We start from the raw sequence: 17107 nt of genomic DNA on the forward strand, positions 1-17107 counted from the left end.
ACCTAAGGGCAGGGTCCAGCTCACTCAACGGATCAGTCTGGCCACTGAGACAGGTTCAGATTTTACAAACTGCAAGTTCTCATTTTTTCCGCCAAACATAAGCTTCAGCCCTTATTGTTGCAAAGAAAAGTCTAAATATGAACTGATGGGATATGGGCTTAGATAGTCTACAGTATCTGAAAGAAGGGCCACGGTCCCCTTTCATCAAAACATGGCATTAATTCTGAAGCCTAGTGATAACATGTGACCTTAAGAAACCCTCAATGCTAGCTGGCAAAGTGTTCACTGTTCTACCACAGTACCTCTTATCAGGCCTAAAACTCACTATACCTGAACACTTTGCTATCATATTATCTATTTATAAAGAGTATCATGTGAGATCTTAAACGAAAGCCAGGATCATACTGGTCATTAATACTGTTGTAAATACTGATTATATTTTAGAAGTTATGACTATATACTGAAAATATTCCTTATAGTTTGTAATCCATCTGTTATTCCCCAGCAGAGGTGAAAAGCTGGTTTTGCCAGGCAAAGGGATGTATGTTCACATGTCTACCTAGATTCATATGTAGATTAAGCATTGTAAACCAAACAAAACGAGAGTTACATCTGCATTTCAAGTCAACAGGAAGATGTGAAGGCACCTTGGAGTCAGCACCTCAGGACGGAACGATGGTGGGATGGGGAGGTTTATCCTGACTCAGGGTCAAAACAATATAAGGAGATTAACAAAAAAAGCCATCGTGGTATTCATTTACTGAGGAAATTCCTTGAAGAGTGTGGCATATACTCATGAACACTTGGATCATGGTTTCGACTGAAAACTAGCAGCTCTGTCAAAAACTGAATCCTTGGGAGAAAATCTACTTCATAAAAGAAGAAAGGTAACCATCAATAAGTGTAGACCTCGGACAGCATTTTACATTTTGTTTTATACAGGTAACCATTCTGTTTCCAATATTCTTACTATTTATTTGAAGCTTTGAATCTTTGTTCTTGGTTAATAAACGTATTTATGTTTTTATTATAGATACATCTCAGTGCTGTGGTGTTAAATAAAAGTGCAACTCCTCAGCTGAATCAAAGAAGCTGATGTATATACTGTTCCTGTTAGGGACAGCAAACATGTCCATTTCTGAGTGTCCAGTCGTGGGCTGAACACTGCAGGAGATGTTTTCAGAGGGGCCTGGGGTATACCTTTTGTTACCTATAAGAAAGTAAGGGCTGGCAGAGCCCAGAGGAGATTGTCTGGATGGCTAGCAGACCAGTATTATCAGGAAACTGACTACAGTTAAGCACAACCAAGTCGAGGTCTCTCACTGAGGCAAGGAGTAACTAAGTCCTGGGCGGCATGAAGAACCAACACACTGGCCACACTGACAGGATTTATACACAATTTGCTGGTTTGCTAGAGATCACACTCCCAAGCACTGGTAAATTAGACAGATTCACAAGTGAGAAAGTTGAGAATAGAAAAGGAGAGGTTACAGTTTTTTTCTGTTTGTTTTGGGAAATGGAAATAGAGCAAAGGAAAGGATCAGGGAACAGAACAGCAGAAAAGGCAGGATGAGCAAAGAAGTATATGCTAAGCCCGGGGCAGGCAAACTACAGCCCAGGGGCTGCATCCAGCCCTCCTGACGTTTTAATCTGGCCCTCGAGCTCCCGCCGGGGAGCAGGGTCCGCAACTTGCCCCACTCCGTGCAGCTCCTGGAAACAGCGGCACATCCCCACTCCGGTTCCTACACATAGAGGCAGCCAGGGGGATCCACATGCTGCCCCCGCCAATGGGAACTGCGGGGACAGAGCCTGCAGACAGGGCAGTACGCAGAGCCGTCCAGCTGTGCCTCTGCGTGGGGGGGGGACGGGACACATGCCACTGCTTCTGGGGGCTGCTTGAGGTAAGCGCCGCCCAGAGCCTGCACCCCTGACCTCCTCCCGCGCACCAACCCCCTCCCCCAGCCCTGATCCCCCTACCGCCCTCCAAACCCCTTGGTCCCAGCCCGGAGCACACTTCCACAACCTGAATTCCTCATTTCTGGCCCCACCCCAGAGCCCACACCCCAACCCCTAATTTTGTGAGAGTTCATGGCCCACATATAATTTCCATACCTAGATGTGGCCCTCGGGCCAAAAAGTTTGCCCACCCCTGTGGTGAGCCCACCAGAAGGCAGTTAGAGTTGAATGCAGATTATCTTTTTTCCTGCAGAAAACGGTGAAAAGAGGATTTGAAAACGCTTCTCATGGACTATGACAAGCACCATGAAGGGCAGCCAAGTTCCCCGAGGACCCAGAAGCTGCAGAGCTGGGTAGAAATCAACTTTCAAGCCTACAACTGAATCCAGAATGGCTACAGCTGAAGAGAATAAAACCGCAGCTGGAAACCTTTCAGCTCAAACCAGAGCAAGGTGAGAAAGAAGCAATGCCAGCATGAGATCAATATATGGGAACTAAAGGAGGAGGCCCTTCAAGCAGTGGGTGACACTCTTCCCCCCCCGCCCCCCACCCCAGTCACCCAGGCAAGACAAACTGTACTGAAGAATATCTCACCACTGTTGAAAGAATGTGGACTGCATACTATTCTGGAAAACAAGAGGGTGCCCACACTTGATCCAAACTCTTGGGGAGTGCATTACCAGTATTTAATGAGATGGACATCAAACAGACTCTGAAATACCCAGAATTTTAAAAAGCTGTGTTGCAAAGGTTTCCAATCACCCCCGAAGTGTATAGGTTAAGATTCAGGAATCCCAAAAAGCATAGCAAGATAAGTCAGAGAATGTGTGTATAGAATATGTGATGCAATGAAAAAATGGGTAAAGGGACAGAGAATTGTGACCAGTTATTTGAACTTTTTGCACTCTTTCCTGAATAATATACTCTCAGGAGATCAGAGAACCATTTGGGATAAATCCTTAGGCACTGTACAATAGGAATCAGCAAGATCCACAAACTATGTACAGACCAGGTCATCCAGTGAGTAAAAACCACCGATGGAAGCACAAAAGCCTGGGGCATAGGAGGGGCCCAAGCTCCACAACCCCAGAACTGATCCCCTTTGCATAATCACAGTTACAAGTCTCTATCACAGGAAGATGGTCCAAGAAAGTGTTACTCATGTGGCTCCACTGAGCACATGACAAGAGACTGCCCTATGCTGGGGAATCCCAGTACCAGCCCAGGTCAGCAACTACCTTAGACTCGGGCCTTATAGGGGTGCCTGAAGAGATGCTCGTGAACTCTGTACAGTCTGATTTATTGGGAGGCTGATAAAAAGTTAAAGGTGCCAAGGTGACTGGCAAGGCATGCCAAGCTTGGAGAGAGACTAACGCCCAGATTTCTTTGGTCAGAAAAGACCTGGTTAGGGAAACAGATATGCTCCCTGGGGAAAATGTAAAACCCCTTGCACTGGGAAAGTCTGAAACAAACACTGGTCTGTTAGCTAAAATGGGAAAGTCTAAACGGTACTTTAAGGGCTTTGCTACACTTGCAAGTTACAGCACAATAAAGGAGCGCTGAGCACACTAGCTCACTACCCATCCACACTGGCAAGGCACGTAGAGCGCTCTGACTCCGCGGCTAGAGCACGGCTGGTCTCCACCTCAGCAAGTGGAATAACGTTTGCTGCACCCCCGCCGGAGCGCCGCAGCGCCAGTGTGAACGAGGTGTTGCATTACTGCGCTCTGATCACCTCCGGAAACGTCGAATAATCCCCTTAAGTCAAGTGGCCACTCTTGTCATTGATTTTGAATCGCTGCAGGAATGCGGATAGGCCCTCTGAAAGCTCCGTTTCTGACAGCCGGCTACTTATCTGCTCCGAGACAAAGCAAGCCATTATGGAATGGGGGGGGTGGGGGAGGGAGGGAGGAGGGGGTGTGTGTGTGTGTGTGTGTCAGAGAGAGAGAGGGGTGGCAGGGGGGAAGGGGATCTGCTGCTGTCTGAACTTACAAGACAGCATGCTCACATGCTCTCAGCCCCCCAAAAACCCACTCTCCAACACATACACACAACATACTCTCTGTCATACTCCCCTCCTTCCCCCACTTGAAAAGCACGGTGCAGTCACTTGCATGCTGGGATAGCTGCCCACAATGCACCGCTCCCAATGCCGCTGCAAGTGCCGCAAATGTGGCCATGCCAGTGCGCTTGAAGCTGTCAGCGTGGACAGACTGCAGCACTTTCCCTACTGTGCTCTCCGAAGGCTGGTTTAACTCAGAGCGCTCTACATCTGCAAGTGTCGCCATGCCCTATATGTTGGTATACTGGATAGCATTCCAGAAGATGTGCTAATTGCTAAGGATATCCTGTTTGTTCAAAGTGGTTAATATAATAACTGCTAGGGTAGAGGGGAAAAGCCAGGCTCAAAATTTTATCTATCATGTATGGACCTCATATCTACTCCCAGATTTGGAAGGTCCTTTAATCTGGCCAATTCTGCTCTTTGAATCACAAGCTCCACACTATACGTATAGAATTCAACTTCCCTGAACCTAAGAGGATCGAACTCAAACTGGAAGTACTCAAATCCCTCAGGAGAATGGAAGCTGTGCCGTTAGTGAATACATCATTAGCCAAAAGGAGGCGCAGAAAAGTGCAATTGCAATAGTTTATTTTAATTGCAAATGCCAAAATTATAGTTCAATGCTAGAAAGGAAAAAAAATGCTCCAAAGAGAACCAGGAACCTGATGTATGTTGTGGGGCTCGCGTCTCCTGTAAGGAGTCTAGAGCCTCTATGTCATTGCAGTACCACAGACCGGTAGAGCTCGGAGCACCTCCACAGCCCTGTCGCAGAAGCCACGGAGGAACTGATGGCTTAAGAGTGGAAGTGCCTTCTGCCTCCCCTTCTCAGATTGACTGCAGCTGAAGCAAAGAGCAGGAGGAGGAAGAGGTTACTACTAGCTCTCTCATTGATGCTCCTGTGGCTGAACACAGAATGGGTGGCACTATGAATTGATACACTGAGCCCTATGTGGATCTACATCCGATCAGCACCTGCCAGGAACAACCCACAATGCGACCCGTGATCCACTAACCATCTTTTACCTATATCCGCACCTGCGGCAGCAAGCCATCTCACAAAGGCTGGGGGGCTGGAGGGGAAGGAAGTGAGTGGGGGTGGTCTTGCAGGGAAGAGGCAGCGTGAGGGTGGGGACTGCAGGTAAGGGGCAGGGTCGTGAGGAGAAGGGACAGCATGGAGGGGCATCGCATGCTGCTCCCGGGGGCTTGCAAGTGACGGCAGCAGCAGTGCCTGTTGCATCAAAGTGGAGCGGAGGGGTGGGAGAGCTGGAGCCTCAGCTGCTCCAATCCTCGTGGCCGGGGGCGAACCCTGCTGCCCAGGAGCCAGCGGGCTGGGCCTGGGAGTGTGGCCAGTGCTACCGGGCTGGGCCATGGTGGGGACACTGGCACTGCCCGAGGGGCCTGAGCTGCTGGACAGGAAGCAACATGGAGAGCAGGTGCTGGACAGCCCCGACTCCAACCTGCCGCCCAGCCCTAGCAACTGGCCCCGAGCACACTGTGCCTCCCGGGCTACCCCAGCCGGACGCTGCGGGCCAGGCGCCGCCAGTGAGTAGAACCCTGCACGGTTGTATCCGCATCCGATCCACTATCCGCAAAAATTGTCCAAGGATGTGAAGCAGATATCTACGGATTTGCAGGGCTTTAGTGATACAGACTGTGGTAAACAATCTAACAATTTCCATTATAATCCTTTCCCCTCCTTCATTTTTGAGCCAAGCACAGAGTTCCCCACTCAGGAGGGCTGGAATTTGAAGGGAAAGAGTTATGCTTTAGCTTACAAGAGTCTAGTTGCTTTAAACATTCTTCTCCCATTGACAGTAACTAGTCAAAACCAGGCTGCTAATTAGAAATATGCAAATCAGCATTGTGCCTTTTTTATTAATATTTACTTGACCCTGATGCCACTGTAAGACTGTCCTGGCACATTTCACCTGTTTGCCTGAAGGAATAGTGCTAATTTGATGCTCTGCACTTCCCTTTTTAAAGAAAATCTTCCCTTGCACCTGAAACTGGCTACCCCAGCCTAATTTCCTGCCAATCTTAAAGCAATTCCATGAAAAGGAAAATGGCAACAGCAGCCTCATGCTTGCAGCAGTTTTTTTAAAACGCAGCTACTCTTAGAGCACAACCGACTGTCTAGCGACCGTACCAAAATTCAGCTTCTGCTTAGTTATTCCCTTTCCTTCTCCTCCCACGCCCAGGTCTAGATTGTTGTGATTATAGCTGTAGGTTGTTATTGCTGTTTGTTTTGTGGAACGAACATGTCTTAGACCACAGTTCACTGTAGAGATGTGTCCACACCACACAACATCCCTGCAATTGGCATCAGCGTTTGTCTTTGCAGAAAGGCCTAAGACACTGAAATCTTCTAACTAACACCAAGCACCACCCAGAAAGAATGATTCTATAAATTCTTATCTGTCCACACCACAAATGAAGTGCCCCATCATTCTGATCACTAACCTTCTTCGCTCCCTGGCTTCTCCATTTGAGTCTGTTCCAGTAGTTGACGTGGCGTTGGCAGACGTAACACCGTTGGCAGTGCTGAGTACAGTGCGATTTGTGATTACACCTAGTGGAGTGCTAGCAGAGATGGTCTCTGTATTTTTCTCTACAGTAGAGTCAGTTTGTTTCCAGTATGGGGCTCTGAAACATACAACACATAATGGAATACAAAGCAAGTGAACTCGATTGGCTTAGAGACCCAATACCTTCAAGGAAACATTAGAAGGTATGAACAACTTTTCCCAATTCTCTGAATACAATGGCATGATGGAATGTCAAAAGAATGGCATTTTTAAGGATGTCTAGAAGGATAAACAGTAGGAGGAAATATTCCTGACTTCACTGCTGATAGTTTTAGAAGTGACTGGAAAATCTGAGGGAATTTAATTGGTCAATAAGCAGGAGGAGGGATGGTCTCAAAGCTCCTGCAATTCAAAAACAAAACCTCAGTGGCACTAGAAATTACACATGCTGTAAAGAAGAGCTACCTAGAAAAATAAGGATGCATGGTTAACCATAAGTCAGGAAGTGACCTGTTTTCTATAAAACCATGTTGACTAGTATTGATTATTTCCCCCCTCCTTTAATTCTTTATTATTTGAATCCTTGCATCATTTCCATTATTTTGCCCAGGACTGATGTCAGGATAACTTGCCTATAATTACACTGGCTCATGTTAGAACGAGAACCCTTACACCTGTTAAAAACAGGAAATTCCAAGACAGTTGTTTTTCCAAACAAAATAGCCCTAATTTTAAACGTGGTTCTCTGTAGTGCCTAGGAAAGCCAATTATGCTTATGAAGCAACAGGCAGCACCGTTCCTTTCAAAAAGACAAAGCAAGCAAGCAAGCAACGCTATTTCTGTTATAAACAGCACAGAAAGGTATCACTACAGAACAAAACCAAGGTGGAATAAACCCAAGGTCAGATGCAGGAGACAGCCCACGGGTTTGGAAGGCTGGACCAAATGCAAGAGGGCATCACTCACCTGAAGTTTCAAAAACAAAAGGAGAAAAGGCTTCCCTTCTTTAGTGTATCTGCACAACGTGCCTTAGATGCGCACGTACCCAGGATTCATCACCAATTGGTCCGCTGGTTAGATCATTAGCTTCCCTGGCTTGGGCCCGGTACGGATGGCTAGTGCGACATGATTGGGGGGGAGGGATAGCTCAGCGGTTTCAGCATTGGCCTGCTAAACCCAGGGTTACGAGTTCAATCCTTGTTGGGGCCATTTAGGGATCTGGGGCAAAAATTGGGGATTGGTCCTGCTTTGAGCAGGGGGTTGAACTAGAAGACCTCCTGAGGTCCCTTCAAACCCTGATATTCTATGATTCTAAGTGAGAAATCTAAGGTTGTGTATGCAGTCTTAACGGTATGCATTGTTAACACACAATATATGCACTTTTTCAACTGAAATGCCTTATCAGCACCCACTGTTCAGGAGCTCATCATATCACGGAATGATTTCCGACTAGTTTAGAATTCAGAACCTCCAACCGCAGAACTGTGTGTGTCCGTTAAGGACATGAGCATTCTACAGTGTTCTCTGAATGAGCCCAGAGCCCTTACCTGGTATACTGGCGGATTGATGCAGTAGTGTTCGCACTAAGAGATGTAGGACAGGAAGAGGCGGGTTGCCACTGGGTGCCCAATGAGGTAGATGAACCAATGGTAGTGGGTGAGGTAGCAGATGTATTACGATTGGCTGAAATGTAGGGACTGTTGAGGTCACTACTTCTACCAAATGAAGCACTGTAAAACATCACAAGATCACTCCCTTCAGCGCATGGTTAACCAGTGGCTGACCATCACAGGCCCTTAGGTGAATTGGAGGGGGAATATTTAAATCTCAGAAAAATGAATGCAAGAGACATTAGACCATGAAGAGGGCACCAAAGAGAACACTCTGGACATATATCAATGATGCAACAATGGCTCTGCTTTGTAAGTCTAGGGGAGAGAATAAGGGGATGGAAGTGAATCAGGGAAGTTCAGAGAACAGGCAAAACCAAGGAAAATCCTGCTCCCACCTGAAGCAGCACCACCAGTTGGGTTCTCAAGCATTGGGGAAAGGTGGAGACAATAAGAGGATCAAGTCACTTAACCCAAGGAAGGTATATATAGACATAAGCAGAAGTTGCCTGACCCTGTTTCCAGTTGTTTAGAAGTTTGCCAAACTTATTTAAGTTTGGGCTAAAATTTTCATGCAGGGTATCTGCCTGAGACTGGATATTTTTGGAACATTTCAGCCAAAATGGTTCAACCATATGCTAGAATGATGTTAGGGAATTATGTTAAAAAATTCTTACAACTATTTCACTGAGAATCTCTAGCACCTCTGTGCTTTGAAGCAGGGACTTGACATTTGACAAGGAGGTGGACTATGTCAGGGACGTCCCTTCTGCTGTTCAAGAAAATCCACCCAAATTTGGCTAAGTTACAAGCTTCTGAAAAAAGACAGTTTGCACATGAGCACTAGAGTCATGGAGCTTTGCAGCTAAAAATCTCTGAAGATTCCACCCTCACTGAGCTCCTCCCAGCTCATGTGGCTGAACTGCACACGTATCATCCTCATAAAACTACTGAGCATCATAGAATATCAGGGTTGGAAGGGACCTCAGGAGGTCATCTAGTCCAACCTCCTGCTCAAAACAGGACCAATCCCCAACTACATCATCCCAGCCAGGGCTTTGTCAAGCCTAACCTTAAAAACCTCTAAGGAGATTCCACCACCTCCCTAGTTAACCCATTCAGTGCTTCACCACCCTTCTAGTGAAAAAGTTTTTCATAATATCCATCATGCTCCAGGCCAGGACTACATAGCTGCTGAAGTCTACTGAGCATGTACAAAATGGGATTTTTCCAAAGACTTCTAATTTGGGTAGATTTTCTCAAGAACAGCAAGAGGCATATCCCCAACACAAAGGCCAGCTGAGTCGATGCTGCAAAGCATGGGGATACTAAAGCTTAGTGAAACTGTAAATTTTTTCTAACATGGACAAAACATATTTCTCTAGTCTCATGCTCAGAAACAGCTAAAAGTTTAAAAAAGAAATCATCCAGAAGGCAGATACCTTACATGCAAAATTTCAGCCCATATGCTAAACTTTAATCAAAGTTATTAGGGTATATATAATATAAGGAAGTGGTGGTCAACTTTAAGCAGGAGACACTGCTGGCTTTGCCTGTAATAAATTTGACCCTTCCCCTTCATTTTGTGCAAGACAATATCAGACAATTTGAGATGAAACCTGAAACTGACCTGGTTTTTCAACTGTACATGGAATACTATGTTCACATCTGGAATAGAAGTCCAGAGACTCGCAATGAAAGTGATTAATGGGAAGCCTTTCATGCAACAATCGACTGAAATGATCAGGACTGTGTAGATCTCTCATTCCTTCTCTAAAGTAAAGAATGGTATAGACAGAGGTGTTGGGACACTTCTATTTACCCTCAATACAAGAACAAGGGGACATTCAATTAAACTCACAGCAACATATTTAAAACTGATCAAACCTGTACAACACGTTCAAAAGCCAAGCCTGGGAGCTTAAACTCATAACTTTGCTAGACACTAAAAATCACGGTCATAATAAAGACACTGGATTTATTGAAAGCTGGTCTCTCACCAACAGAAGTTGGTCCAATAAAATATATTACCTCACCCACTTTGTGTCTCATGCATAATGAAAATATGTTCAATTATATTACATGGGGCAAACCCCTTCTATATTTTTGTCCTAAGTAGGAGAGCCTAGGGAGGAGTAGGAAGAAGCTGATCATATGAGTAGGTTATTCCATTTTGGAGCATCTGGCATCTTCCTCTGAAGTATCATGTTGCTGTCAAAGGATGCTAGACTTGTTTGATTTGCGATGTCAATTTCTTGCATGTTTTAGCATCAGCAAGTGACCTGAACTAGACCTTTAAGGCCAGTCTATGCTCAGAAATGGAAGTGTTATGGTTGGTTGTCAGCAAAGGGCGCTGAGAATTGTTTCACCACTGTTGTGCGCACACAGGAAGGGTTGGGGGGGCAGGTGGGGAAAGGGAATGACACTTTCAGCATCACTGTGTATGGGAAATGCAGAGCCTAAGAAGAAACTAAGGTCTCAACATGGAGCAGCCTTGTATTCCTCATTAAGCCATACAGAAAAATTGTGGATATTTTTCCCCTTAACTACATTAAAGTATCGCACGTCCATTTTAAAGGCCCGTCCTACGACAGAAGGAATTGATTTTACAGTCCTTTTTAGAGACTTTTTAGTACCAGGAAGTCAAGCTTCTAGTGACAAAATGTTACCTTATGTGAAGGACAATTAGATTCCGCTCCTCATGCTACACACTGGTGTGTGAGACTAGAGTCTTTCACGATCTATATGTCTAACATTTCATACATGATCTATACATAATTAGCATTTGTTTCTCTGTACTTTCAATGGAAGGGTGTTTGCGACTACTATACAAACTGATCACAAGTTCACTCTTAGTGCATAAGATGCACAAGTTATCACCTTGTTTTTTGTAGCCACATATAGCTGCACATTATTCCTACTATGTGAAGGTATTCTCCCTTCATATGAATGCTTAAATGAGGCCTTTCATAGGAAATAACTTGACTGTGTGCAATTCCAAAAGTGGTCAGTACCAGCTTCAGCTAGTGCCTCCAAGTTTAATCATGGCACCATGGGGCGGGTTGGGTAAATATTACTTGTAAATCTGATTTTGGATTAGCTGAGGCACAAAGGAAGAAAGTTGTAAAATCCCAGCAGAATTGAGGTTGTTCAGTAACATTACTGACCTGAATCATGTCAGCTAAAGTGACAGCATCTATGTTATGTCTAAGAGACAATCTGGCTGCAGAGGTGAAAGTCTTGCAACCAGCTGCCACCTGTCTGACTGTCAAGTGAGAGACAAGCACAAACCGTTGGCTGGCGGCATCAGATCCCAGGATAGATGTAAATTCATTGGAATGGAACACTGCCTCACAAGAAAGGTCTCCTGCTTTGAAAATATCCAGCTGCTTCCCCTTTTGTATGAATAACTCCATTTACTCAGCAGCTAGATAGCCATATCCTATGTAAAGGCTGAGCTTTGCTATCATCCCCTAAACACTAGAACACAAGTAATATGGTAACATTCACAAGAGTCTCCCACACCCCATATATTCAGAGTTACACCACATTAAGGACAAATTATTCAGCTTGAGGGTCTAGCACTTGGCAAAAGCCTCATCTAAAATTGAGAACTTTACTTCCCTTGCACTAAAGATCAGAGATGGTTTTACAGACTGAAGTTCTAAGCAACACACTCGTGAGTGGGCCTGGCATTTCACAAGGCAACTTCAGGAGGTGAAAATTTCACTGTCCCCCTTCACTAGGAGCAAGTTTCCTCCCTCTCCCAATTGATATGAGAAGTCTAGAATGTAACGTTTGTCAGGGTGGCCTATTTAGTCCAGGAGCAGCCAACACCAGCTACTTCAGAGGAAGGTGAACCTCTCCCCTCCAAAATGATAATGGACAGGGCCAACTGGGAAAAGCTGTATACAGAGCAAGCTTCCTTCCCGACTCTGCCTCCCCATCCCATCAGCAAGCAGCAGTTGCCTATGTAGAGTGGTACATGCACCTGCACAAAAAGCTATTTTCCTGCTGCCAGAAGACGTGAACCATGTTGACTGATTTTGGATACCAGTCACATTCCTCATAAGTCTGGCTGTTAATGCTCATGAACTCTGGAGTGCTAATTCTCTGCTCCAGCTGCTGGCCTTGGACTTAAGAGAAGCAGCACAGACAGGAGAGAAGAGGAACAGGAATGCTCCCAGTTATTTTTGGATAGTTTGTTATCCAAAGTTGTGCAGTAACGTGCAACAGCATTAGAAACAGGCTCCCAGAACTGTTTAGTGCCCCCGCGAGACTGCATTTTACAATTTGGCTACTTCACCCTCAGCTTAAGAGGAATTTTGTTTTTAGCAATCTAACACAATTACACCAATGTAATTTGTTGGAAAAGTTTGCATCTGAACTATGCAAAGGCAATTTTTAACGTTTAGCCCAACGTTTTAAAACCCATGAGAACAGAAGTCTCATATGACAGGGTTTACAATTAAAAAGCTAAGCAGAGCTGGATGTTTGCTGCTGGGTGCGGGAAAGCAATGAGGACACTACGGCCAGCCACTCTAATGCAGCAATTAGAAAGAAAGCAACCACTCAAAAGCGTGGCTGGCAGGTTAAGAACTTCAGTTTTGCTCAGTAAGCAATTTATTTTAAATGTTAACAGGCTGTACCTTTTCAGGTAGGTAGATACGTAGGTGGAAGGTGCACCCGTCTGGAGGTCTTCGTTTCCCTTTGGTTCATCCCTCCATGGCTGCCGTGTGTAGGAGCCACTCCTCACCAGGTTAACAGCAGATTCTCTGTTGAGGCAGGAGAGAGCACTATGGCAGTTTAAAAAGACTCTGGAGCCATGTTGTCTTGGTTTATCACACTGCCAAGCATGAAGATAAGTGTTGGAGTCTCAACATCCAGTGGGAAGAGCAAAGAGCCCTCCACATTCAGGCAATACAAACCCTTTTCCAGTTACAGTCCTGATTCACCACAGGGATAACGGGGACATTTTAATTAAATTATTTCCCTTAAAATTAGCTCTAGTAATTGCCAAGTATTTATTACTCATTTAATGTCACAAGAACGCATGGTGTTTTGCACACACGTTAACACACAGTCTCTGACCACAAGCACTTAAGCCAAATTCAGACTGTTTATAGAAAATCACTTCATGCATTAGATCTAGAAAGATCTTGCTCTCCCTGCCTCTCTCCTTTTACCTTCTGAGACATCAAGGACTGGTCACTGCCAGAGACAGGATACCAGGCCACGGATCAATGGCCTGAGCCAATATGGTAAGTCTTAGGCTATTGATTTAGAAGCCAGGAGCAGCAAGTATAAACATTTAGCAACAACTAGAACTATGTGCCATGATTCAGAAATAAACTAATGCCCCTATGAGTGTTAATGTGTGAAGGAGCAGGGGAATGGGAGTTCAGAATCTGAGCTCAAGTCCCTCACTCCCACGCTGGAAGTATCTTATGCGTTGTTCTCTGGCAATTCCCTCTCGCCAGCTTTAGGAATCAGAACCTATTTGTAGCATGAGCTAATACGCTTCAGAGCTCCCAATTATTTTTCGATTTTGATTTCAACCTATTCATGCTATTTTACTTCAAGTCTCTAGTGCATTCCATGAAGCACTGATTTGGCTGGTGTTAAAAGAGAAGTACTGGAAAAATTGTGTCACACAGTACACTGTGACAACCATCTGCTAATATAGTCTGATCCTCCTCCATCTCACAGAGCAAGGGACACTTAGCAGCAATCAGCTGGGTACAGCACAGTCTGAGGCACCATTCAAAAACACTCAGCTTTATCAGGTTTCAGAGTAACAGCCGTGTTAGTCTGTATTCGCAAAAAGAAAAGGAGTACTTGTGGCACCTTAGAGACTAACCAATTTATCTGAGCATAAGCTTTCGTGAGCTACAGCTCACTTCATCAGTATGCATCCGATGAAGTGAACTGTAGCTCACGAAAGCTCATGCTCAAATAAATTGGTTAGTCTCTAAGGTGCCACAAGTACTCCTTTTCTTTCAGCTTTATCAGTCATCCCTCCTGTAATTTCAAATACAAATGGTCAGCTAAGATCCAAATAATGGTGGCAGTTTGAAATTGAAGCTAGAACACTGCAAGCAGGATGTAACAAGAACAGCACAGAATCTATAATTGCTGTGAAATTGTTTCTCAGAGCCTATTTGGTGTAACTGCTTCACAACAATTATAGTTTGTGCTGGCTCTACAAATCAAGCCGAGCTCAAATCTTATTCCCTTTAGATCACATTGCAAGGAACCCACTGGAGGCAGCATCTCCCTAAATAATCATGTTATGAGACAGATGCTGCTTCCATTTTTATATTGCAGCAGCAATGGGTAACCAAACAAGAACTGGGGCCCCATCCTGTTAGGCACTGTACAGACACACAGCAGAGTCCCTGATCCAAAGAGTTCACAAACTTAAGCTACATCGAGAAGCAACTGGTGGACAAAAACAAATGGGATGGAAGAGATGTTTGAGCAAGTTACAGTACAATAAGCAGCGGTCTCAGCTAGAGCTCAGATTTAGACTAATTTTAGAGGACAAGAAGGCACCTGCATAGTATCGCATGGAGGTGAGAGATTTGTGTATAATCATCGTTTGTAGCATTTCACATTTTAAATTCTGAAAGTGTGCCAATAATCTAAGAGTTTAGGGAGCAGATACTATCGCCTACTGAGGGAAGGGCCCATTAAATTCACTTTTCATAAAATGTTGCCAGATTTCAAGCCATATCAAACACCTGTGCACTTGGGAGTAATGAGTGAAAAGTATGAAGCATGAGCACAGAAAAAGGAGAAAGGCATTTCCAAGGACTGAATTCCAGCAGAATCTTCACCAGAATAAAATCTGAGCTTTAAACTCAGTCAAAGTCCTACCTGTTTTCCTTTTCTTCTATGTCACCCGTACTGCTTAGTCTTCTAGGGGCTACTGGGGCAAAGTAGTTTTTGCTGTCCTTATCCTGAAGGAAAAAACAAAAGTAAATATTTCAGGATCTTGTATATTCCACATGGAAGTTATATCTTCAATGGCATTCAACAACACCTCTGAATTACAGCGTGTAGTAGGGTGAGCACCCGCTCCAGCTCTGAAGGGGTCGGAAAAGCCCTGCAGAGGGCTGGGGCAGGGAGTAAAACCCCGGCTGATTGGGGGAAGTGGCAGCAGCAGGGGGCCACGCCCCAATCAGTGCCCAGGTGGCTCTATAAAGGCTGTGAGCCAGAAGTTCCAGAAGAGACTCTCTCTAGCTTGGAGAGAGAGCGACCTGGCTGCAAGGGCTGAGAAGGTACCTAGATTAGGAGCAGGGATGGGGAAGGCCAAGGGAGCTGGGGAGCTCGGGCCTAGGAAAGCCCCAGGCTATAGGCCTGGGGAGGCCTATTCGGTACAGGGGTTGCAGGGGCAACCACAGGTAGGCAGAGGCAGCAGGTCCAAACCCCCTCGCCTGTGATGAGCGGCTCATACTGCAGTCTGCCCCAGGGAGCAGGGCTAGTTGGTTTCTGGCAGTAGCCTAAGTGAGGTGAGGTGGAGATAGTGGGTGGGGGTTCCCCTGGGAGGGGGAGACCCAGAACTGTGGGCGTACTGCCAGGGGGCAGCACCCAAGACAAGGGCACCGGGGTCCGGGAGGGACACGGGGGTGAGGGGCGGCAAGACACCAGCCTGAAAGAGGCTGGATGCTGGATACTAATTCCCTGAAACGACCAGCAGGAGTGCTGCCGGGTGAGTCTGCACCCCATGATAAGTGGTGGAGAATGCAGGCATGAGCAGTCTGTCCCCGATACAAGGGACAGAGTGAGGACAGCGGGACTATTGCCCAGGGATGAAGGTGGAGAAAAAGGGGACGATGGATCCCGGGTATTCTGGGGTTTATTATGCAGAGACTCCAGGTGCCTTCCCAGGCTGGGCCCCAGGGCCGGTGCCCCAATGGAAGGGGGCAGAAGACCTAAAGGGACTCTGGGAGGCCCATGAGCGATTTTGGAAGGGGCAGCTGGCTAGGGAGCAGCGGGCCCTGATACAACTCCTCAGGGAGGGGTTCATGAGGAACCGGAGAACATGGCGAGGGGCTGAGGGCCAGGGCCAGGAGGCCGGTGGCAGAGCGTCAGGCCTGCTATGCCTGCCGACAAACGGGGCATTTGAAAAGAGACTGTCCCTATGGGGATAGGGGCAGGGCACCACAGCCCCGACCGGGACAAGGAAACGTCCCGTGGGCAGGCCGCCGGGTGCGGAAACCTGGGCGGCTGCCAACCTGTTGGGCCTGGGGGCAGAAGGGCCACAGACAGTGGGCCTGCCCAGGCCAGAGCGACCAAGAAAGGCCCAAGACAGCCCAGAGGCAGGGAACCTGCTGGGGCTGCTGGGAATGGGGCCACATAAGGAGGCACTGCCCCCTCAGGGGAACTGAAGAGAGGTGCCTGTGTGCCTGGAAGGGCCAAGACCGAAAGAGGCAGCGACCAGGATGGAGGGAACCCAGACCATCATGGGGGCCGTCACCGAGGACAAAACCCAGACGGACTGGGCCCAGTGGGAGGCCGGGACCCAGGTCGGGGTAGAACAGGTGGCTGTGGGAACCCAGACCCTGAGGGAAGAGGGCCTGGGGGACCAGGACCTATGGGCACGGTTAGAAGCCGCGGAGCTGGCCCACAGGAAGGCCGAAGCCCAAGTCTGGGAGATGGCCCGGGCTGGGAGGCCACGGAGAACAAGCGGGCGGACCTGGAAGGGCGACCTTGGAGGGGTAGCCTCGGGGAGCCCAGGCCAAGACTCCCCCCGAATCCCAGGGATCCCCAATCAGGGCCCAGGTGGCTCTATAAAGGCTTTGAGCCAGAAGTTCCAGAAGAGACTCTCTCTAGCTTGGAGAGAGAGCGACCTGGCTGCAAGGGCTGAGAAAGTACCTAGATTGGGAGCAGGGATGGGGAAGGCCAAGGGAGCTGGGGAGCTCGGGCTTAGGAAAGCTCCAGGCTGC

At 46.8% G+C, this 17107-nt stretch overlaps 1 protein-coding gene across 14 annotated transcripts in view; it reads right to left on the bottom strand.

Annotated features, from left to right (window-relative positions):
* Nucleotides 1-17107, bottom strand: part of PPP1R12B (protein phosphatase 1 regulatory subunit 12B) — a 178579-nt gene that overhangs the window by 85752 nt on the left and 75720 nt on the right. For 9 of the 14 annotated variants that reach the window (XM_073319698.2, XM_073319695.2, XM_073319706.2 and 6 more), the window contains 4 exons: nt 15036-15118; nt 12806-12931; nt 8094-8276; nt 6482-6664 (listed from right to left, as the gene is read on the bottom strand). In XM_073319698.2, the coding sequence (XP_073175799.1) occupies nt 6482-6664; nt 8094-8276; nt 12806-12931; nt 15036-15118 (575 nt within the window). Of the gene's footprint in view, nt 1-3985; nt 4862-6481; nt 6665-8093; nt 8277-9711; nt 9930-12805; nt 12932-15035; nt 15119-17107 lie in introns of those variants that run through there. The other 5 variants (XM_073319696.2, XM_078849784.1, XM_073319707.1 and 2 more) reach the window with 4 other exon arrangements.

Source organism: Lepidochelys kempii, chromosome 21 (assembly GCF_965140285.1).
Source record: "Lepidochelys kempii isolate rLepKem1 chromosome 21, rLepKem1.hap1, whole genome shotgun sequence".
Classification (NCBI taxonomy): Eukaryota; Metazoa; Chordata; order Testudines; family Cheloniidae; genus Lepidochelys; species Lepidochelys kempii.